At 40.7% G+C, this 24,108-nt stretch overlaps 3 protein-coding genes and 1 long non-coding RNA gene across 8 annotated transcripts; 1 reads left to right on the top strand and 3 right to left on the bottom strand.

The window, feature by feature from the left end:
- Positions 1 to 998: 998 nt before the first annotated feature.
- LOC136675356 (CD59 glycoprotein-like) lies at positions 999 to 2,836 on the bottom strand. Its single transcript, XM_066651859.1, has 3 exons — positions 2,772 to 2,836; positions 1,843 to 1,944; positions 999 to 1,508 (listed from the first exon to the last, which is right to left on the bottom strand). The coding sequence occupies exons 1-3, from the start codon at positions 2,818 to 2,820 to the stop codon at positions 1,390 to 1,392; spliced, it is 270 nt and encodes an 89-aa protein (XP_066507956.1). The 5' UTR covers positions 2,821 to 2,836; the 3' UTR covers positions 999 to 1,389.
- A 634-nt stretch (positions 2,837 to 3,470) lies between these two features.
- On the top strand, positions 3,471 to 16,532 carry LOC136675919 (CD59 glycoprotein-like). 5 transcript variants are annotated; one of them, XM_066652733.1, is made up of 6 exons: positions 3,471 to 3,535; positions 5,087 to 5,270; positions 14,385 to 14,484; positions 14,654 to 14,706; positions 15,711 to 15,830; positions 16,399 to 16,532. In XM_066652733.1, the coding sequence occupies exons 4-6, from the start codon at positions 14,658 to 14,660 to the stop codon at positions 16,497 to 16,499; spliced, it is 270 nt and encodes an 89-aa protein (XP_066508830.1). In that variant the 5' UTR covers positions 3,471 to 3,535; positions 5,087 to 5,270; positions 14,385 to 14,484; positions 14,654 to 14,657; the 3' UTR covers positions 16,500 to 16,532. The 5 variants fall into 5 exon arrangements, with proteins under 5 accessions (XP_066508830.1, XP_066508825.1, XP_066508828.1 ...); XM_066652728.1 differs by lacking the exons at positions 14,385 to 14,484; positions 14,654 to 14,706; positions 15,711 to 15,830; positions 16,399 to 16,532 and adding exons at positions 9,773 to 9,872; positions 10,042 to 10,094; positions 11,133 to 11,252; positions 11,831 to 11,963; XM_066652731.1 differs by lacking the exons at positions 14,385 to 14,484; positions 14,654 to 14,706; positions 15,711 to 15,830; positions 16,399 to 16,532 and adding exons at positions 9,773 to 9,872; positions 10,042 to 10,094; positions 11,133 to 11,252; positions 11,831 to 11,963 and having other exon boundaries at positions 3,519 to 3,556.
- On the bottom strand, positions 5,089 to 5,958 carry LOC136675923 (uncharacterized). The gene is made up of 3 exons (XR_010796230.1): positions 5,904 to 5,958; positions 5,571 to 5,690; positions 5,089 to 5,221 (listed from the first exon to the last, which is right to left on the bottom strand). It is a non-coding gene; the product is annotated as an uncharacterized lncRNA (long non-coding RNA).
- Positions 16,533 to 20,419: 3,887 nt separating the features above from the next.
- LOC136675922 (CD59 glycoprotein-like) lies at positions 20,420 to 22,619 on the bottom strand. Its single transcript, XM_066652734.1, has 3 exons — positions 22,571 to 22,619; positions 21,005 to 21,127; positions 20,420 to 20,611 (listed from the first exon to the last, which is right to left on the bottom strand). The coding sequence occupies exons 1-3, from the start codon at positions 22,617 to 22,619 to the stop codon at positions 20,505 to 20,507; spliced, it is 279 nt and encodes a 92-aa protein (XP_066508831.1). The 3' UTR covers positions 20,420 to 20,504.
- Between the last annotated feature and the right edge of the window lie 1,489 nt (positions 22,620 to 24,108).

Consider the following 24,108-nt stretch of genomic DNA (forward strand, 5'->3'; position numbering starts at 1 on the left):
AGTCTACAAATCCAGTGTTAAATTTATGCACCTGTCCCTATTTCACCCCCAACCCACTGCTTTTAAACCCTCTGTCCATTTATTTCTGTCACACTCTTTTATGAGCAGAACACGAGACAGTGAAGAGTTTGGCTTGTTTGTGTTTGCTGTGTTGGGACTGGAGCAGGTTTCGAAGGCCAGTGCAAGGCTTAAATGTCAACACTGCAGTACACTTAAGTTCACTTAATACATTTGTGTCCTAATTGATCTTTGACCTATTTCCAAACCTCACATCCTTCAGCTTAAATGTGCTATTTGTGTTACTGTGCCTTTAAGACTGATATGTAGATGACCCCTCCTCTGACTGGCTGCCTCATTTAAAAAGAAGCCCTGCTCTTGACTGAAGGCAGATATTTGTGTATGTTTGTGTTTTGTGACATCACAAATACAACAAATCCAAAATAGGTTGCTTCTGAAGTGCGATGTTCATCACAGACTTTTACAACTTTACACCTAACACATCAACTTTTCACTTCTTCAGGACACAAAGTGTCGTTAAAGCAAAGCACAACAGCACCCCTTGTGGACCAGTCTCTAAATGTAAGAAGTACATGAGAAACAGCTCCCTGTGGGGTGCAATTCCTAAACATGAGCGAGGGTGTATAAATAGCTGTTTACACATATGACCTCCGTTGCCTTTACACACATGGGCTCACTCACATGTACCGGGGGGGGGGGTGGGTTCACCTGGAGGAAGTAGGTGAAGTAACTTACAGGTGAAGTAATGGGTGCTTTAAACAAGGTGAGTGAACTGGACCCGCATATTTTCTTCTGCTTAAAGTGGGCTCAGGCAGTAAAATGTAAAGATAAAACATTAGTAATTAGCAGTAATAGTTTATTTCTTTCAAAAGCAGCGACTGATCAACTCCTCCCTAAGGTGCTGTTTACACTGAGTTTCTGAAACAGTCAAATTTCTTGAAGGAAATAGATCTTTAATCTCCAAAGACCTGTCTGTGACACAGTTCCTCACTTTCTCTTAACACTGTAATTACTGAATATTTCATAGCAGTCACTGAATAATTAATTGCAAAATGAATAACTGGATAATGAGCCTGCAGTTGAAAAGGGTAGAAAAGTGAAATGGGGCAGTTTCCCAGACCTGGGGCTTAAGTCTAGACTAAAAGGAATGTTTACTGTTACTTTAAACTGGTGCTGCCATTCAGCTTCAGGTCTGAGAAGCTTGTCCCAAGGCCCGGTTTCCTGGTAGGTTTAAAACTAAGCTACATTTTGGGCCACACCGCATTGTGATTTGAATGATTTGACTCCAAACTTGGGAAACTGGCGCTAAGTCGAGTAAATGACCTTCTGTTGGCTCCTCTCTCTGGGCAGAAACTCAGGGCTGGGCTGTGTTCAGTACGAAGGGTCGTATCTCTCGGAGTTACAAGAGTCAAACACACAGCACAGTTTGATGGGACCTTTGGGATACCGAGCACACTCCTCCTTCTTGCCACACCTCCAGAAGCGCTTATCTGAGGAGGAAAAAACACCTATTTTCACAAGTCCCCAGTGTCCTCACAGTTTACTTTAAAGTTTCGTAATAAACCACAGTCTTTAACTCCAGGAAGATCATTTATAACATGCTTGTACACAGACTATATTAACAGAGTCAACGTTGAAAACTAATGTGCTTTAGGCAAGCGTTATTCAGAGGCATGGAGTGTTTATCAATCATTAATATAATTATGTAATTAATGTAAACTACACCACATCACTTTTAAAATCATTTCACCTTTTGTGAGTAATAATGTACCTGTACAGACTTTTTATTTCCAGTCTATTCCTGGATAATTCCGTGTTACTTACAGGGAAATCCTTGCTGCTGACCCATGATGCATATGTCGAGGTCAGGAGAACAGGTCACTGGGTTCCTGCAGTTTCTGGAAGTACAGCATCTGAGAGAGGAACCTGCCACACAAGTGGGATTGAGAGGTTCAGAGCAAATGGAGCTAAGATACTAAGATATTTTCATTTCAGTGCTTAGCTATGCCACTGGTTTTCTTAGTATGTGTCATTCAGACAACAACAACAACAACAAAAAAGATCTAGCCCTAAAAGTAGATCTAAATGTTTAATTATATAAAAAATAATTAATAAAAAAAACATTGCTAATTTTCTGCAAATCACTGACCTGATAGAATTACACCTGGAGACTCTGTCTGTAAGGGATTTAATCTCTTCTGCTGTGTCTCTATTCAGCATGAAATGCCCATTTAAACTACTTTAAATATAGTCAGTGCTTATGTGCACTTAAAAAACCAAGCCTTCATATGTAATTACAAACAGAATTCGCTCATTTTTAATGCATCCTTAAAAATGGATTCAGCACAGTGTCGGTAATAGCTTCTGTGACTAACAACAAAAGTGGAACCAAATGTTTTAAAGGGTTCTTTAGAGATCAATCTACGAGTGCTATAAAGCCTTCATCATGTTGTGAAGCAGTGGAGCTGTGTTCTCTGGGTGAAAGAGCACTGTCCAGTGCCTTTGTGAAGAGTTTGAGCGGAGTTTGTAATCCAGTCTGACCTCAGTAATCTTTTCTGAATGCAATCCAATTCTCACAGAAATACGGCACTAAAGAGAGGAACTAACTCCTCACCTTAACCTCCTTAATCCTGTATTTAAAGAACTGTTGGATGAGCAGGTGTCCACAAATTAATGGCCATGTTGTTTACACGTTTATTATATATAGATTTACAGCTCTGGAATAGCAACAAAAAAAAAGAGTTTAATCTCACCTATGGAGAACAGTAGAGCAACAAGAAGAACCAACAACAGCAGTCTCATTCTTCTGATTTCAGAGAAAAACTGGAAATGGAAATGTGAAGACCATTATTTGACCTACTTTATTAAATACAGTTCACTTTGGAACTAGATTAAAAACAATGAACGCAAAGAGTCAAGGCCGAATAGTGATGTGACTGTTAATAATTAAAGTACGACAAAGTGAAGGCTTACCCTTTGTTGTCTGGGTCTGTTTAGTCCTCTTTCTCATCTAAACTTTCACTGGCTTTAAATGCTGATCATTTATTTACACTGTAATGTTTCTGTGTCTGAATGTTCTGTAATGGAGGAGATTACAGTCTGACCTTGATTTACGTCAGGAACATGGACTGGAGGAAAGTAACAAAACTGAGAGCCGAAAAACCGCAATGGCTTTAATTACATTAACTATTAACATACAAACCCTTACAAAATCACTGGATGTCCATCCAACCTTTTTTTTACTTCATGGCAAATACACAAATTACAAAACAATTACCATACACTGGCTTCTTAAACAATTATTCACTGGGGGTCAGTTATTTCAGTTAATTTGATCATTTTCCAGACTAAGAAAACTATTTAAGACGTTAAGTTAATTTTATTTATGTTAATGTTTAAAAAAAGCCCCATGAAAATAAAGCTCCAATTGTCCATTTCTGTGTGTTGTGGAACTGAAATGAGACAGAGGAAGGATTGTGCCAGAGGTCAACGTAACACAACTTTGCGACAACTTCCGGTGAGGACTAAACCAGTGAAGGTCTCTGACGTTTGCCGAGGACTCTACTAAAGTGACTAGGCGTCCTCTTTTACCCGGACATGTTCTCTTTTTTAGACTTAAAAAATGTCCGGGCGGAATTTCACAAACGTCCGGGATTTTGTTTTTCTAGAGCTTACATAGAACTTCGAGAAGTTTCGTTCACAAACTAGTCCCGCCCTCCCCTACTCCGATTGGTTCGCTTGAGTGAGAAAGGGGCGTGGTGAAGTAGCCTAAAATCTTCTGATTGGACGGTCTGACTGTAGAGCTACCGTTATTCATCGATAACCTTCTCTGTAAACATTTAATTGGTCAGTCTGCACGTCAGTAGTCCTTGTTTACGCCAGGCAAAGCTCATGTACCCACCCTCATCTCGAGCAGCAGTGCCAGTGGTCGGCAACCCGCGGCTCTGATCCCTCTGATGCGGCCCAGCTTTTGAAAATAATTAATGAGTATTTAATTAAAATGTATTTTATTTTGGTTCGTTCGTTTTCAAAATGTAATTCTATGACGATTATGGCGATATTGTAACACCTAAAATATTTTAATATTTAAAATATTTTTGTCGCTCTTAATACACGTCACAACTTCCAATGTGCGACACCCGCCAGTGTGCGGTTTCTTGAGCTTTTTGACCGCTGACTGATATTTGTTTACTGCCAGTGGATAATTTAAGTTCGGCGTTGTTTTTCATTACTACAAGGACTCAAATAGACATTGAGTATTTTATTTAACCGTCAACACAACGTCATTTTTTGCGGAGTTAAAAATATTTTGTTGCATGCAGAAATGTTATTTCATTTTCTTTGCAGTCGTTCATTAATTTCATAAATGTAACACAGTATTGTTTGTTTATACACAGCACAAAGGCAAAAAAACCCTGTTAATGCAGTGTTATTTCATTTAAAACTTCAAAAGGGTTTTGTGGCTCCCAGTGTTTTCTTTACTGTGTGAAACGGGTCCAAACGGCTCTTTGAGTGGTAAAGGTTGCCGACCCCTGAACTGTGCCGAAACGTAAATGTAAGTTCTCTGATGAATTAAAAAAGAAATTCCCATATTTTGTGCAGCAAATAAATGTGTAAAGGACCTAAAAGTCACCCTAACTCTACAAAATTATAGAGAGAAACACAAGAAAAACAGACAGCAAGTGGGTAATGTTTTGCTTTAATTTCTATCTTCTGCAAATAGTGACACAATTCAACATTAAGAAAGGTCTTTTACTTTTTGATGCACTAAAAACCCCGTCACAAATATCAACTTTAATCTTCTAAAATGTGCGACGAAAACTCAAATATTAGCGCGTTATTGCTCGAGGAGCATGTTCTGAACAGGTTTAACGCTAAATGACACATCCAGACCACTAGGTGTCAGTAGAACATCTTTCAGGAGGAAGAAGAACATTTGGAGAAATGAGACTAAAATTGACTCGTTTTTCTTGGCATTAAATATTCAATTAAGAAATGACTTTCAGTGAAAATGTTGAGAAACATTATATATTTTTTTACTTGTAATCACTTTTCCCTCATTATTCAGAAAGTGCCTGGTGTGTGATGGGACCGAAGATTCTGAGATTGCAGAGATTTGTCTGACAGCAGTTGACACTGATGTAAGGATTTTTCTGAAGAAGGAGGCACTCAGACAGACTGATGCATCTCTGGAAACCATTATCTGGGGAGATTCAAAAAGATCATAGTATCATTTCACCTTCTTTATCCTGGTGAGTAATACAGTCACTGCAGTTCTGCATTTTGAACACTAATGCACTTTCCTAATTGTGAAGGCCTTATTTAAAAGCAGGAAGACGTCTGAACCCTTCACGTGGGGCTGAAAGATCCTTATTGGTCATTTTTGTATTTAGTTTACAATATGAAAGAGTTATATTTTCAAACCCCAAGAGCTGCAGCTTCCTGCAGTGACCTTCGGAGATGATCTGTTCAAATCCATAATAAAGAGCTGCTGAAATATTAAAGGAAAAGTATATTGTAATTCTAAAGTTTGTGTGGACTGAGACACGTACAGGGTGAGATGGTGAATCTGGCAGAGATACAGGCCTTTTTACCAGGGGCACATGTTTCCTTGGTTGTAGAACTTCCTGCTCCAGAAGCTGCAATGCAGTTGTAACACTGCAGTGAAAGTCCTGCAGAACAATTAACGAACATGTGTTGAGTAACATGAGTCGCTGAAGGTGGGAAAATGACCTCACAAGAAAACTAAACTAAACCCCTGGAAATATGGACATACTTGGTGTTTCGTCATTCCTACATTAATTAGGGAAATAGTCTAATATAGAAAAAAAGTCCAGTCAAGCAGAGCACATTCCATTCAAGACATAACTTTAAACGTCACTCACCCTTAGCAACAAACAGGACAAAAACCAGCGTCACAAGCAAGGCCTTCATTATTCTGTAACAACAGGAACTTTAATATCAGCTGCTAAATAAATCTACTGTTCACAGATCAACAGCTAAATAAAAACATGTCATTCACAGACAGACAGTCAGTGTGAGTAACGAAGGCTCAGTTCTGAATTCCTGTGCAGAGGAAAAGCCCTGTTCACATCACATTTGGTGGATTTTTTGATAAATGAAACACATCCTCTACAGGAAACATATATAAATATGTCTTAATATATCTATAAAATGTATTAATTCCATAACTGTGGCTGATGGTGTGGTAGGTTGTGAGAACTCACCTCTGAAATGCAGCAGCACAGAATACAGTTGTTCAGAATAAGACTTTTTATACCTTTTCTCTGTCTAAATGTAGGACACTTGTTACTTAGCCCTCATTCACAGGGTTTGTTCTTTGTTTGACGTTGTTTATCGTTCTCTCCGGTATTAACATTGATGCTGTTTTTCTTATACTGGATTTTTTCATGCACTGATACAGAATATGTTGCTTTTGTTCTCCTTTATAAAGAAAGCTATTGTGTGTGCTGAGGTATAGCCCTCTTCCTATGAAACCACTGTCTCCGTTTCACTTTTTCTCAGCCTTTGGCAGTTCCTGTAGGAAGCGCAGTATGGATGAACTAACCCCTTAAAGTTTTATGTTTAATTTTGGTGGTATCATTTTATTTCTTTTAACAGCAGCCAAGCACTGGTGACACTTACAGTCATCGGTTCAAGAGGTCGACCCAGATTTAATTTGTGGAAACATGCTTTGAAGTGTTCGTATGATAATGTCACATTAACAAGATGCACTTCCAGCATGAATCTGTAGTAAACAGGAGACATTACTCTGAAGTGACAGAGCACACACACACACACTATTGTTCAGTAACAGTACATTACTTAAGTGAGGCACGTAGATTATCATCAGCTGCTGAAAGCTCTGTTTGTTTTCGATAGCTGGGAATTCCCAGAACACTGTGTTGGAATGATAAGCTGTACACTCTGCCGGGAAGATCTGTATTTGAGTTAGGAGCAGGAAATTTTGCTGATTTCCTTGAGACTCTTCAGATTGCTAGTCTGTCTAATTACCAGTTTATTAGAAATGGGTTCCCTCTATCAACACCTGTTTTTTTTTTTCAGAAACATCTACAGTGTAGGTGCTTTTTCCAGGGTTTGGACACTTGATATTTCCCCTAACTATGAAAATACACAGCCTGGCAATGATGGGGACTGTATCTGATCCACTCGAATCAGCGCAACGCACACTAACAGGCCGCCACCGCTGAAGAAAACCAGCTCACTGGTGGCTGCTGTTGTTTTTAACCCTGTGTCCACTTACTGCCCACCTTGACAGAAACTACTGCCTTGTTGGTGTGATTTGGTGGACACTACAAGCACTCAATCAGAATTTGGTGCTGTGTTTCCTTACTTTCTCTTTAGATTTTTTGCAGAAGGTGAATCAGCACGAGTGCCACACTGGAGGTCAAACCTGGTATCACCATGGTGTGTTATTAGAGTGACAGCTGCAGCTTGACCACAGTCAGAGATCTCACTTGAAAATGGCAAGATGCAAGTTTATGAATTATAGATTTATTAATGAAGCTGATCTGTGTTTGTGGTTTTGATAGTAATTGAATATAGTCAGCGACAGTGTGAGCATAAAGTATGTAACCGCCTCGCTGAGTATCAATGAGTCTGTTCATTCATTCATTCATTGTCTGTAAGCACTTATCCAGTTTAGGGTCGTGGTGGGTCCGGTGCCTACCCGGAATCATTGGGTGCAATGCAAGAACACACCCGGGAGGGGGCGCCAGTCCATCATGAGGCAACACACACACACACACACTTTCACTCACATACTCACACCTACGGACACTTTTGAGTCACCAATCCACAGTGTTTTTGGACTGTGGGAGGAAAACGGAGCACCCGGAGGAAACCCACACGGACACAGGGAGAACGCACCAACTCCTCACAGACTTTCACCCGTAGGAAACCCACCTGGACACGGGGAGAACACACCACACACCTCACAGACAGTCACCCGGAGGAAACCCACGCAGACACAGGGAGAACACACCACACTCCTCACAGACAGTCACCCAGAGGAAACCCACGCAGACACAGGGAGAACACACCACACTCCTCACAGACAGTCACCCAGAGGAAACCCACGCAGACACAGGGAGAACACACCACACTCCTCACAGACAGTCACCCAGAGGAAACCCACGCAGACACAGGGAGAACACACCACACTCCTCACAGACAGTCACCCAGAGGAAACCCACGCAGACACAGGGAGAACACACCACACTCCTCACAGACAGTCACCCAGAGGAAACCCACGCAGAAACAGGGAGAACACACCACACTCCTCACAGACAGTCACCCAGAGGAAACCCACGCAGAAACAGGGAGAACACACCACACTCCTCACAGACACCCAGAGGAAACCCACGCAGACACAGGGAGAACACACCACACTCCTCACAGACAGTCACCCAGAGGAAACCCACGCAGACACAGGGAGAACACACCACACTCCTCACAGACAGTCACCCAGAGGAAACCCACGCAGAAACAGGGAGAACACACCACACTCCTCACAGACAGTCACCCAGAGGAAACCCACGCAGACACAGGGAGAACACACCACACTCCTCACAGACAGTCACCCAGAGGAAACCCACGCAGAAACAGGGAGAACACACCACACTCCTCACAGACAGTCACCCAGAGGAAACCCACGCAGACACAGGGAGAACACACCACACTCCTCACAGACAGTCACCCAGAGGAAACCCACGCAGACACAGGGAGAACACACCACACTCCTCACAGACAGTCACCCAGAGGAAACCCACGCAGACACAGGGAGAACACACCACACTCCAAAAAAGCTGCCAAAAGCGTACACATACAGCCTTATACAAGTTAATCTGACGGCAAGAAACGCACAAACCGCCACTTTGCAGATCTGAAAATGGATCTAAATACACTGACCACCTTGGAATATGTTCACGAATACGGTGTGTTTTGATCGAACTCCACAGTGGCGTTATGTGAGTGGGGAAATAAGCAGTTATCTCAGAAGGCTGTGGTGTTTATTTCCTGTCTGTTAAAGTGATTGCATTTCTTCATGTAACTTACACCAGGTCCTTTTCTAACGGTCAAACGCATCAACTGTCAAACATTCTTACACACACACAGCTTCTGTAGGATTTCTTAATATACACCACAAACCAGAGATCATCTCCCTGCTATCCACACTCTTTGTTTTTTTTTTATCACCACATCCATTGCTAAGCATCAGCTTAAATAGTTAAAGGGTTTAAAACACTCGCAATGCTGTGAAACTGTGTCCTTTTAGTGATGGAGCTTCGTCCAAAACATTTGCGACTTGTGTGATCCTGAATGTTCATAAAATCCCCGTATCTGACCGCACTAATGATCTTGTGGCTGAATACAGTCACATCCTCTCAACAATGTTAGAATGTGTAGAATTAAGCTTTCCCCCAGAACGTAGACACTGTTACAAATTCCCCCAAAACACTCCTCATTTCAGACAAAACACTAGAGGAGCAGGTGTCCACAGACTGACTGTATGGTAGGTTCGTTCATTTATAAATGGACGTTGAGTGTAGATACAGATATGTTTTACAACGTACCTTTGTACCTTTGTTGGCATGAGTGCTAATTAAACATTCTTGTGGAGGCACTTGACTTCAGGTACTACATATTTCTCTTCTTGCTCAATGTTGGATTTTCTGGTTTGGGCAAAATCTGGCTGGGATCATGTGATCAAGAAGGGGGTGTTTGTTTTTAGCTCAGCTACTAAAAGGTGAAGGATGAAGCTGTGGGACTCAAACCAGGTGCATCACCAAAATTCAGAGATAAGCCGCTACTTTTGCAGAACAACACTTGAGGTGAGTTGTTGGCGATGGATATTGATTATTCTTTTACAAGTTTTAACACGGCTAGTTTGTGTTTAGTAGCCTGGGAATAATCTAAACAAGGGACTTTTGTAAAAAAAACATGTTTTTATGGGACGTTGTATGGCGGTTTATTGAACATTGCCTCTTTCCTCTTTTGTAGAATAATGAAGACCCTGCTCGTGACTCTGATTGTCTCCGGGCTGTTGATGAGTGGTGAGTGTCGAAAGGGTGTAGTCCAGTTGTGTTTCTTCTGATTTGCCTGTGCTCTGATGTTCTACAGGTAAAAGCAGAATGGTAGGAGACACAGAGCTTTATGCGGTTGCTCCAATGCTGTATTTGACTGAAGCTCGTCATTCAGAGTTTGTTTTATAACAAGTGGAAACGATTACTATTCAGAAATAGAACAATGCCAACAGTGACAGAACCACTTCTCTATCTTTAAAGTAACACTAGGTAAGATCTAGTGTGATTTATATTTACAGCACTGTGCTAAATCAATAGGGAGGGGGTGGAAGGGGATGGTTTCCTACCCTTCTACAAAAGTTACATAGTGCACTTTCTGAAGTGCTGAGCCCAGAGAGGCAATAATAGACGCTCTCTTTTCCCTATTAGAGCTCAGCAGAGCATCACAATTTTGAAGCTGTAAATTTAAGGTACAAATGGCATCACATCAATGTCAAAAGGGAAAATATAAACCCGCGAGGCTGACCTTTCCTGTAAATATCCCTCCCCTGAGGGTAAATGTGAAACTTGTGAGCACAGAGAGAGGAATTGCACGCGCCCTGATCATAATCTCACTCTTAAACTGTCCTCTTCCATTTGTATTTTCGCCCACGCACGCCAAGCTCTTTTCCCTCTGGCTCTTTCTCTCTCTTTCGTGTTTTATAATTTTGACAGTTTGGGGGCGGAGTCAGGGCTGTTTCTCTTAGTGAATGCTATTGGCTGATGTCTCCTGGTTCTGTGACCCGCCTCATAGACTGTATAAGTTCTTGGAAGAGGATGTGTTCGTTCCTAAAATTATGCACACAACTGTACAGACACAGTTCACTGGAGTGTTTTCAGAAGATACATAGACGGTTAGATTTTTGCTGGCCCTCTCTCATCAAGGTGTCTTTATTTCCTTCCAGTATTAGACAGAAATTGATGCCATTTTGTCTTCCAAAGTCCTAGAGTCAAAATGTTCTGATTATAAAAATAACTCTTAAGCACTGTTTTTGAACACTTTTATTAAAAAATGTTCCACTGTTCCAGGTTTTGCACTGAAATGTAACAACTGCATTCCACGACCAGGGGGCAGTTGTCGCAACACCATAGAAACCTGTGGTTTTGGATTGGACGCCTGCGTCTCAGCCTTTTTCACCATCTCCCCCTGTAAGTCTCCATTAGCCTGTTAAAAATCAACATTAAAAAGGCTTTAAAATGTTTAACTTGTATTCAGTACTTCAATACTAATCATATAGTGGAAGAATGCAGATCATAGTGATTCATCATCATCACAAAATAAAGGTTCGGTGCATTTATTTCTGAATCAGCAACCACCACTGTCCACGCTGTCAGAGAACCTTCAGCAGCAAGTGTTAACACAGGAGAAAGGACGCATGCACCTTGTGCTCCTTGAGCTGATTACTATGAGCTGTGCTAATAGACAAACATCTCTCCCACAGACCTGAATATGACTGTGTTCATAACTGAATCATCTACTGATTATGTTTAGAATTAACTTAGGAAACCAACAATAACAGTGGTCTGAAAGAAACCATAACAAATCATGCAGAGCCTCTCAGCGATACGTAAATAGAGAAATTCAAAAAAGCTGTAATAACATGTACAAATATAATCAGAGAAAATAATGGGGGGTTGTTTATCTAAGATTTTTAAAAAAATAAAAAAATTAAAAATTCTACTAAATCTAAGACTTTTAATAAAGTGTATTCAATTTCTCATTTCAGTTTCGTACTTCAGGAGGTGCAGCAAGATGTCTGACTGCTTAATTTTGCAGGCCTCTCCTTATATTTCTGCTCGATGCTGTCAGTCTGACCTCTGCAACTAGATCACAAGCAGTGAACCACTCTTGAAAACAGCAAATTGATTTATTAATAAAGCTTGAAATAAATCGGCTTATGATTCATGTGCCTGGTGTATTTTTTATTTAAAAGTATTCATGAGCAGTGTGAGCATTAAGTGCATCATTATCTGAGTAGCACCAATAAGTCAATGTGAGTATTGGGTGCCGCAGAGGAGTTGATACTAACTTCCTGCAGGTTAAAGAGGGTTGCTCTGTTTTGGGCAAATTGGTTTACAAGATGTCACACAGCTCCAGGGATCTGGGGTTGGGGGTTCAAGTCCTGCTCTAGGTGACTGTGTCTGTGTGGAGTGTGGTGTGTTCTCCCTGTGTCTGTGTGGGTTTCCTCCTGGTGCTCCTGTTTCCTCCCACAGTCTAAAAACACATGTTGGTAGGAGGATTGGTGAGTCAAAAGAGTGTATGTGTGTGTGTGTGTGTGTGTGTGTTGCCCTTTGAAGGACTGGCTCTAGACCCACCACGACCCTGAACTGGATAAACGGTTACAGAAAATTAATAATTAGTTTACAAGATAATGTCTGGAGCTTCAAACTCACTACATATGTGACAAAAAAATACTTTTCAACCCATATTCAGTTGAATCTACAGGTAAAGACAAGATGGACAAATTTAATGTTCAAACAAATAAACTTTATTGTTTTTTTGCAAATATTCACTCATTTTGAATTTGAGGTTTGCAACATGTTGGGACAGGGGCCTGTTCACCACTGTGTTAGATTACCTTTCCTTTTAAGAACGTTCAATAAGCATTTGGGAACTGAGGAAACTAATTGTTTAAGCTTTGTAGGTGGAATTCTTTCCCATTCTTGCTTGAGGTACAACTTTTGCTCAAGAGTCAGGGCTCAGTCAGTTGTCATAATTTGCGCTTCATAATGCGCCACACATTTTCATTGGGACTTCAGTGGGGCATCCAATCCAAAACCACATTTTCAGTGGACTGCAGGCAGGCCAGTCTAGTACCCGCACTCTTTTACGCTGTTGTAACACATACAGAATGTGGCTTGGCATCGTCTTGCTGAAATGAGCAGGGACGTCCCTGAAAAAGACGTTGCTTGGATGGCAGCATATGTTGCTCCAAAACGTGTATGTACCTTTCAGCATTAATGCTGCCTTCACAGATGTGCAAGTTACTCATGCCATGGGCACTAACCAGTGGCGGATGCTGGTCATTCAAGGAGGGGAAGCTCAATTTCGTTGATAACAACTTGGGTTATCCTTGTCCTCTCTGGTCCGGATGACATGGCGTCCCTGTGTTCCATAAAGAACTTCAAATCGTGACTCATCTGACCACAGAACAGTCTTCCATTTTGCCACACTCCATTTTAAAAGAACCCTGGCCCAGTGCAAACGTCTGAGCTTGTGGAGCTTGCTTAGAAATGGTTTCCTCTTTGCACTGTAGAGTTTCAGCTGGCAACGGCGGATGGCACGGTGGATTGTGTTCACTGACACTGCTTTCTGGAAGTATTCCTGAGCCCATTCTGTTATTTCCTTGACAGTGGCATTCCTGTTTGAGGTGCAGTGACGTTTAAGGGCCCGGAGATCACGAGCATCCAGTAGAGTTTTACGGCCTTGACCCTTACGCACAGCAATTGTTCCAGATTCTCTGAATCTTTTGATGATGTTATGCACGGTTGATGATGATAACTTAAAAGTCTTTGCTCTTTTACACTGGGTAACACCATTCTGGTATCGCTGCACTATCTTTCTGCCCAACAATGGTGGAATTGGTGATGCTCTTACCATCTTGGCTTCAGAGAGACACTGACACTCTGAGAAGCTCTTTTTAGACCCAATCATGTTGTCAATTGACCTAATTAGTTTTAATGGGTCTTCCAGCTGTTCGTTATATGCTCAATTTCCTTTTTCCAGCCACTTATTGCTACTTGTCCCAACTTTTTTGGGATTTGTTGACACTGTGAAATTTTGAATCAACATATTTTTCCTTTAAAATGTTACATTTACTCAGATTAAACTTTTGATCTGTCATCTATGTTCTATTACGAATAAAATATTGACATTTGCCGTCTCCACATCATTGCATTCAGTTTTATTCACAATTTGTTTAGTGTCCCAACTTTTTTGGAATCCGGTTTGTAGAATTAAGCTTTCCCCCAGAACGTAGACACTGTTACAAATTCCCCCAAAACACTCCTCCATTTCAGACAAAATACTAGAGGAGCAGGTGTCCACAGACTGACTGTATGGTAGGTTCGTGCATTTATAAATGGACGTTGAGTGTAGATACAGATATGTTTTACAACGTACCTTTGTACCTTTGTTGGCATGAGTGCTAATTAAACATTCTTGTGGAGGCACTTGACTTCAGGTACTACATATTTCTCTTCTTGCTCAATGTTGGATTTTCTGGTTTGGGCAAAATCTGGCTGGGATCATGTGATCAAGAAGGGGGTGTTTGTGCTTAGCTCAGCTACTAAAAGGTGAAGGATGAAGCTGTGGGACTCAAACCAGGTGCATCACCAAAGTTCAGAGATAAGCCGCTACTTTTGCAGAACAACACTTGAGGTGAGTTGTTGGCGATGGATATTGATTATTCTTTTACAAGTTTTAACACGGCTAGTTTGTGTTTAGTAGCCTGGGAATAATCTAAACAAGGGACTTTTGTAAAAAAAACATGTTTTTATGGGACGTTGTATGGCGGTTTATTGAACATTGCCTCTTTCCTCTTTTGTAGAATAATGAAGACCCTGCTCGTGACTCTGATTGTCTCCGGGCTGTTGATGAGTGGTGAGTGTCGAAAGGGTGTAGTCCAGTTGTGTTTCTTCTGATTTGCCTGTGCTCTGATGTTCTACAGGTAAAAGCAGAATGGTAGGAGACACAGAGCTTTATGCGGTTGCTCCAATGCTGTATTTGACTGAAGCTCGTCATTCAGAGTTTGTTTTATAACAAGTGGAGACGATTACTATTCGGAAATTGAAAAATGCCAACAGTGACAGAACCACTTCTCTATCTTTAAAGTAACACTGGGTAAGATCTAGTGTAATTTATATTTACAGCACTGTGCTAAATCAATAGGGAGGGGGTGGAAGGGGATGGTTTCCTACCCTCCTACAAAAGTTACATAGTGCACTTTCTGAAGTGCTGAGCCCAGAGAAGCAATAATAGACGCTCTCTTTTCCCTATTAGAGCTCAGCAGAGCATCACGATTTTGAAGCTGTAAATTTAAGGTACAAATGGCATCACATCAAAAGTAGAGGAAAATATAAACCCGCGAGGCTGACCTTTGCTGTAAATATCCCTCCCCTGAGGGTAAATGTGAAACTTGTGAGCACAGAGAGAGGAATTGCACGCGCCCTGATCATAATCTCACTCTTAAACTTTCCCTCCCTTTTCCCTCTGGCTCTTTCTCTCTCTTTCGTGTTTTATAATTTTGACAGTTTGGGGGCGGAGTCAGGGCTGTTTCTCTCAGTGAATGCTATTGGCTGATGTCTCCTGGTTCTGTGACCCGCCACATAGACTGTATAAGTTCTTGGAAGAGAATGTGTTCGTTCCTGAAATTATGCACACAACTGTACAGACACAGTTCACTGGAGTGTTTTCAAAAGATACATAGACGGTTAGATGTTTGCTGGCCCTCTCTCATGGAGGTGTCTTCATTTCCTTCCAGTATTAGACAAAAATTGATGCCATTTTGACTTCCAAAGTCCCACGGTCAAAATGTTCTGATTATAAAAGTAATTCTTAAGCACTGTTTTTGAACACTTTTATTAAAAAATGTTCCACTGTTCCAGGTTTTGCACTGAGGTGTAACAAGTGCATTCCACGACCAGGGGGCAGTTGTCGCAACACCATAGAAACGTGTGGTTTTGGATTGGACGCCTGCGTCTCAGCCAGGTTCACCACCTACCCCTGTAAGTCTCCATTAGCCTGTTAAAAATTGACTTTTGATATTAAAATCAACATTAAAAAGGCTTTAAAATGTTTAACTTATATTCAATACTTCAATACTAATCATATTGTGGAAGAATTCATTCATCATCATCACAAAATAAAGGTTCAGTGCATTTATTTCTGAATCAGCAACCACCACTGTCCACGCTGTCAGAGAACCTTCAGCAGGAAGAACGCATGCACCTTGTGCTCCTTGAGCTGATTACTATGAGCTGTGCTAATAGACAAACATCTCTCCCACAGACCTGAATATGACTGTGTTCATAACTGAATCATCTACTGATTATGTTTAGAATTAACTTAGGAAACCAACAATAACAGTGGTCTGAAAGAAACCATAACAAATCATGCAGAGCCTCTCAGCGATACGTAAATAGAGAAATTCAAAAAAGCTGTAATAACATGTACAAATATAATCAGAGAAAATAATGGGGGGTTGTTTATCTAAGATTTTTAAAAAAATAAAAAAATTAAAAATTCTACTAAATCTAAGACTTTTAATAAAGTGTATTCAATTTCTCTTTTCAGTTTCGTACTTCAGGAGGTGCAGCAAGATGTCTGACTGCTTAATTTTGCAGACCTCTCCTCATATTTCTGCACGATGCTGTCAGTCTGACCTCTGCAACTAGATCACAAGCAGTGAACCACTCTTGAAAACAGCAAATTGATTTATTAATAAAGCTTGAAATAAATCGGCTTATGATTCATGTGCCTGGTGTATTTTTTATTTAAAAGTATTCATGAGCAGTGTGAGCATTAAGTGCATCATTATCTGAGCAGCACCAATAAGTCAATGTGAGTATTGGGTGCCGCAGAGGAGTTGATACTAACTTCCTGCAGGTTAAAGAGGGTTACTCTGTTTTGGGCAAATTGGTTTACAAGATGTCACACAGCTCCATGGATCTGGGGTTGGGGGTTCAAGTCCTGCTCTAGGTGACTGTCTGTGAGGAGTGTGGTGTGTTCTCCCTGTGTCTGCGTGTGTTTCCTCCTGGTGCTCCTGTTTCCTCCCACAGTCTAAAAACACATGTTGGTAGGACAGTGGCGGATGCTGGTCTTTCAAGGAGGGGAAGCTCAATTTCGGCCTACATCATAAAATGTGTCGGTTTATTTATATGTAAACTTAAACGGCCTTGGCCCATGTGAAGTGTGTCCGCCTGTGAGTGCTTTGTGACGGTGGAGGGGCTCAGCAGCACCCGCTGGACAGAAACTGCGATAGAAGTCAGAAAGAGTGATAGAAGTCAGTCTCCAAACACAAGCAGCTACAAAAACCCCACCAGAAATAGAAGCTCGATTTGTCGCTAGTCGTTTTTAACAAAGAAAATGGCGCTAAGAGGTTTAAGAAAGTCTCCGGTTCAACTCAGAACAGAATGAAAATGTAATGCTCCCACGGATCTTTACACCAAAGTATCGCTGATTCGCTCATTTCGCTGTCAATCAAAAAGGGATTCAGCCTCAGACAGATCATCCAATCATCATGCAGAAGCTGAGCGTCCGGGCCAGCCGAGGACAGCCCACTGCTCCATAGACCCCCAGAGACGCTGAGCGTCCGATGGGTGGGACAAAGCCCAGCATTTATCCAATGACTCGTCTCGTTTCGCTGCACTTCGCTGCTTCGCTATCGAACTCCGTGGACGCTCAGCGTCCGCACCGTTTAAAGCACCGTGAAGCTGCGGGAATGATTGAGAGGAAAGCCGCGTCTTTACCAGTGATCAGAAGCTGATTCTGAACAAAAGTTGAGCGCGTTGTAGTGCATATTTATTCAATGACATGTACACACAACAGTATATATTTGATCACTTATTTTTTGACATTTTAGGGGAAGCTGAGCTTCCCTTGCAGTCTTAGAGCATTCGCCTCTGTGGTAGGAGGATTGGCGAGTCAAAAGTGTGTGTGTGTGTTGCCCTTTGAAGAATTTAAGCTTTTTAGGTGGAATTCTTTCTCATTCTTGCTTGAGGTACAACTTATGCTCAAGAGTCAGGGGTCAGTCAGTTGTCATATTTTGCGCTTCATAATGCGCCACACATTTTCAGTGGGACTTCAGTGGGGCATCCAATCCAGGCCAGTCTAGTACCCGCACTCTTTTACGCTGTTGTAACACATACAGAATGTGGCTTGGCATCGTCTTGCTGAAATGAGCAGGGACGTCCCTGAAAAAGACGTTGCTTGGATGACAGCATATGTTGCTCCAAAAGGTGCATGTACCTTTCAGCATTAATGCTGCCTTCACAGATGTGCAAGTTACTCATGCCATGGTCACTAACACACCCCTATACCATCAGAGATGCTGGCTTTGGACTTTGTGCTAATAACAATTCAGACAGTCCTTTTCCTCTTTGGCCCGGAGGACACGACATCCATGATTTCCAAAACAATTTGAAATGTGGACTCATCAGACCACAGGACACTTTTCCACTTTCCAATTTTAGAGTTTTAACTTGCACTTGTATAAAGAAGCAACAAACTGTATTCACCGACAATGGTTTTCTGAAGTGTTCCTGAGCCCATGTGGTAATATCTGTTACAGAATGATGTCGGTTTTTAATGCAGTGAGGGATCGAAGGTCACTGGTGTTCATTGTTGATTTTCGAACTTGCCGCTTACACAGATTTCTCCACATTCTCTAAATCCTTTGATGATATTGTGGATTGTAGATGATGAAATCGCTAAATTCCTTGCAATTGTATGTTGAGAAACATTGTTCTTAATCTGTTGGACGATTTGGTCACGCAGTTGTCCACAAAGTAGTGAACCGCGCCCCATCTTTGCTTGTGAACGACTGAGCCCTTCGGGGATATGCTCCCTTTAAACTTAGTCATGACAATCACCTGTTTCCAGTTCACCTCTTCACCTGTGGAATGTTCCAGACTGGTGTTTTTAGAGCATTCCTCAACTTTCCCAGTCTTGTGTTGCCCCTGTTGCCAACTCTTTTGGAACGTGTTGCAGGCCTCAAATTCAAAATGAGTGAATATTTGCAAAAAAACAAAAAAGTTTATCCGTTTGAACATTAAATATCTTGTCTTTGTAGTGTATTCAACTGAATAAAGGTTGAAAAGGATTTGCAAATCATCACATTCTGTTTTTTTTATGTTTTACACAATGTCCCATCTTCATTGGAATTGGGCTTGTAGGTATGTTAACATATGTATGTTCTGAAATAAGGGGTCACAGTTGGTTCTTGGTTAAACTTTTGCCCCATTTCTCTTCAGTTGTGTGTGCACAACCAACCTGATGTTGTAATCTACAAACACTGTTGCTGGGAAATGTTTTGTAAAATGCAATGGAAACAACCTGTGGTTTGTTATTTCACTTGAACATTTAATTAACTGATAAAAGAAAATGGTTCCTGTTTTCAATGAAAAATGTGTTTATGGAATGACCATCGTCTTGTTGTTAATGGAATTTTACAAAAATCCAAACGTTTCCAGGAACATGATTTGTACATTTTGTGAGTTTTAAGAGCCGAGGACGGAAATATTCATTTTTACAAACATTCAACATATAACACGTGATATTTATATATTTATGACATACAGTACCAGTTTTTTTTTACCAATTTTTCTTCTCATTCAATAGTATTTCTTTGTTATTTTTTTTTACTATTTTCTACATTGTAAATGAATATGAAAGGCATTAAAACTATGAAGGAACACGTGTGGAATTATGTAGTAAACAAAAATGTTAAACAAACCAGAATATGTTTTATACTTTAGATTCTTCAAAGTAGCCCCCTGTTGCTTTGATGACAGCTTTGTACACGCTCGTCGTTCTCTCAGTCGGCTTCATGAGGTCATCACCTGGAACGGTTTTCAGTGAACAGCTGTGGCCTCATCAAGAGTTAATTTGTAGAACTGTTCACCTTCTGAATGTGTCTGAGACCATACCCTGGGTTGTGCAGAGGTAGGGGCTGGTACACAGTTCTGTACAGTGACTATCCCTATTCCACCAATGATTAATGAGAAGATGTGTCCAAACCTTTGTATATCAGACTTGATATCACACTATATACTGTATATCAGACTTGTGTTTCTATACTAATGGGTTTTATATGCGGTAAGGGTTATTTTGTCAGCTGTGATTTGGTTTGAGTTTAAACCTGGAGTTGCAGGAGTTGACTATGAGTGATTTTATGTGATGTCCTCTAGAGGGCAGTCATCACCTTTTATGTGTAAAGTACTTTACCTCCGTAAAAACTGACACCCTGCCAAAGCCTCACCTTGGTGAATTGTATCTACAAAGACACAACTAAGCTCCCTCTGGCATTGGTTTGGCCTTCAGAAGCTAAACTAAATACCAACACAGCTCGGAGGCGACAGTAACATTAACAGTGTCAGAGTATATCACGTTTTAATATCCAGTGTGTTCAGCTGGGGCATTCTTCTAAACTTATAAAAGACAACAATATGTACAATAAAGTAGTATCTATTTTCATTAAATACCACATCTGTATAATAATAATATAAATATAAAACTAAATAAAGGTTTCACAACATAGTTTCACATCTTTATTTTCCACACGTCACACTGCATTCATTTTTGAAACAGTAAACACCTGAACACAAAGAAGCACATTATTACTGAGTCATTGTGAAAGATCATAGGACTCTGGTTGTGGATAAAGCAAAAGGTCGCCGGGGTCAGAAAGTGTTGCAGCGGTCCATCTGGCAGCATTTGATATTGATGTAGGCATTTTGCTTTAACGTCTCACAGTCAGACATGGCCATGCACTTCTGGTAGTGTCCATCTGTTAGAGAAAATAGAAAGATTTCACATATGATTTCACTCTATGTTTAAAATAACATTGATGATGATAATAATAATAATATCTGCTTCTTTACAGACGGCCAGTTATATAAACCCACTGGACCATCCAACACATTGGAGGAGATCACCTGCTGCTCAGATCAGTCATACCATCTGACAGCCATCACTAGATACTGTGATAAAGGGAGAAACATTGCCATTTATGGTTTCTTGGACCCCTGGCCTCAGAAAACTGAGCTTTCACTGGGAGATCGAACTGTAAATGAGTTGCACTAGTGGCCAAAGATATGTAAGAAATGATCTAGACTTTGTGCAGGTGTGTGTGGGGAAGTGTGTCTTGTGTGTGTGTGTGTGTGTGTTCATTTAAGCTCACATGGATGTCTGAGGAACTTGGCTGCAGCACAGGCATCTTTTCCTGCAGGACATGTTTCCATGGTGATCTCACAGGCCCCGCCTGCTTTCGCCGGCACACAGTGGAAGCAGTCCAGAGCCAAACCTGGAATAAAGGTATACACTCAGAAACCGATCGTGATCTAATATCAGGTGTACACATAAGTTTTAAAGCATTTTTGTGTAACATATAAATGTAATAAAAAATTCAAACATTGTCCTGATCTTTTTAATCTACTGGAAACTGTTGAGTACAGGGTGGGCTATTTATATGGATACACCTTAATAAAATGAGAATGGTTGGTGATATTCACTTCCTGTTTGTGGCACATTAGTATATGGGAGGGGGGAAACTTTTCAAGATGGGTGGTGACCATGGCGGCCTGAAACTACGGATACTGGAAGCCTGTGCTAGCATTTCTCCTGCGGTGTTGCTATCAGTGTGTGAAGAGTGGGAGAAGAGGGTTGCATTGACAATCCAACACAATGGGCAGCGATTTGAACACATTTTATAAGTGGTCAGAAACTTGTAAATAACTCATGAAAGAATAAAGTTACGTTAAAACCAAGCACACTCTTGTTTTTCTTGTGAAATTCCCAGTGAGTTTGATGTGTCACATGACCCTCTTCCCATTGAAACTACTAAGTAACTAACTAATCCAACTAAGTTGGATCCAAAATGGCCGACTTCAAAATGGCCACCATGGTCACCACCCATCTTGAAAAGTTTCCCCCCTCCCATATACTAATGTGCCACAAAAAGGAAGTTAATATCACCAACCATTCCCATTTTATTAAGGTGTATCCATATAAATGGCCCACGCTGTAGTATTAGAAATGACAATTGTCATTTTATTCACCAAATAAATAACCCAAAAATTAAGTCATTTGAGTTCCATGATGGAAAAAGCACTGCAAAAGCATGTTCATCGATTTGTCCTGTTCTTGGGGATAATCCAAAAGTACATGTGAGTTTTGGTTTGTATGATTTAAAGATGGTGATTTTGCTGTTAGCGATCATGTACATAGCATATTAACACTTAATACATTCTTAATAATGTGCAACAGTTCCCATAAAATGGTAAAGAGAGCAGGACAATGATTGAATTCTGAATTACAAATATACCTTGAACACTTTAAAGCATATTTTTACACTTAATACAAACACTCTCCATACACTTACTCCTTACTCCTAACTATGACCTAATGTATCTTTGCAAACCTGCAGAATTTTTAATAAGACTGTAATACACTTTAAATCAAGTGTAGCTCAACTTTAATATATTTTATAATATAATACTAACACTAATAAAATATACATCCCTATTATCCCCAAATAAAGTGCCTCATAATGAGAAATATAGTATTATTGACTAGAAGGAAGAAAGTAAGGAACTTTTGTCATGTTTGCAGTGCTTTTGTACCATGCCCTGACCCAAACTGACATGTTACAGTGTGTTAAAGTGGGGAGAGGTGAATAACCATCAGGCCGAGAGTGTGTTTAGTTAACAGTGTTTCTTTGCTAATAAAAAAACAACAGCAAACTCACCACTGGACAAAGTTAGCATCAGAACAAGAGCAAAGACCAGGACCTTCATGTTTCTGCTGAAACAGAACATCATCAAGTCATATATTTTCAGCATGTAGCTGTTTATTGGGATTCATTTTAAGGTTTTCTGAAATGTGATGATGGTGCTCTGTTATTATCTTTCTCATATATTTTCAGATGTTGTAGACTAAGCTCAAACTTGGGGCCTAGATATCTTCATCATTTTGTATCTACTGAGGTTTTTTATGATCAAAAAGCTTTTTTAAGTAATGCTCCAGCATTTTCCAGCCAACTCTACACCTTAATCATATTATTGATTACCACAGACTATGATTTGCTTATAACATTCAGACTTATAAAAGAAGCCAATGAGATTGTGCAGCTCAACAGTTTTTATTCTTTCACTGAGATTGAACAATGCTTTAAGACTTCTTTTAAATTGAATCATGAAGTGTCTTAACTCCCCCACCCCGTTCAATTACGAGGAAGTGACATATTTTTAATTACTTAATTTTATTTGTATCTGAGGCAACAAGCAGTGCTACATTTGTTGATAAAATATCTCCGTATGAAAGCAAAATCTTTTCAGAACTTACCTTTCTGTTGCAGTGTCACTCCAGACTCAGGTCTTCAGTCTCCCAAAGTAAATGTGTCTACTTCCTTACTGCCTTTATTTCTCTCTCTCTGTTTACACAGCCCCTCCTCACACACACCCTGAAGCTCAGCCTACTGATATCTCCATCCACCGCTCTACCACTGTGTTATAAACATCAAATACATTGCTCAATTTTATGGCTCCCCGGGTATGTGCCGAGCTGGAAGAGAAATCAATATAATGCAGTAGTGACATACTTTGGGTTTGAAAAGTGTAAATCTGCTATGGTTTAGGTGATTCGTTTGGGTAAAGCGATGTTTGTTTCAGCGGTGCTGTTTGTGTAGTATTGGTGTGATAGTGTAGTGGACAACACACACTCCTATAATCCACCAACAGAAGCCATTGGATGAGTTATAACTCTGAGAGTTATATTCCACTATCAGGAACCTCTAAACATATAGTTTCAAGTCCTTCGCATGTTGTGAACATTTCAGAATGAATACATTAATAGGAAGGTTCCAGCTTAGAAACAATATATAGATTTACATTAATACTTTTACCAACATATTAAATATCATAATCATATCGTGTCGTGGGCGGCACAGTGTTGCAGCAGGTAGTGTCACAGTCACACAGCTCCAGGGACCTGGAGGTTGTGGGTTTGATTCCTCCTCCGGGTAACTGTCTGTGAGGAGTTGGTGTGTTCTCCCTGTGTCTGCGTGGGTTTCCTCCGGGTGCTCCGGTTTCCTCCCACAGTCCAAAAACACACGTTGGTAGGTGGATTGGTGACTCACGTAAGTGTGAGTGTGTGAGTGAATGTATGAGTGTGTGTGTTGCCCTGTGAAGGACTGGCGCCCCCTCCAGGGTCTATTCCCGCCTTGTGCCCAGTGATTCCAGGGAGGCTCTGGACCCACCGTGACCCTGAATTGGATAAGCGGTTACA

The sequence above is a fragment of the Hoplias malabaricus genome, chromosome X1 (genome assembly GCF_029633855.1).
Source record: "Hoplias malabaricus isolate fHopMal1 chromosome X1, fHopMal1.hap1, whole genome shotgun sequence".
Taxonomy (NCBI): Eukaryota; Metazoa; Chordata; class Actinopteri; order Characiformes; family Erythrinidae; genus Hoplias; species Hoplias malabaricus.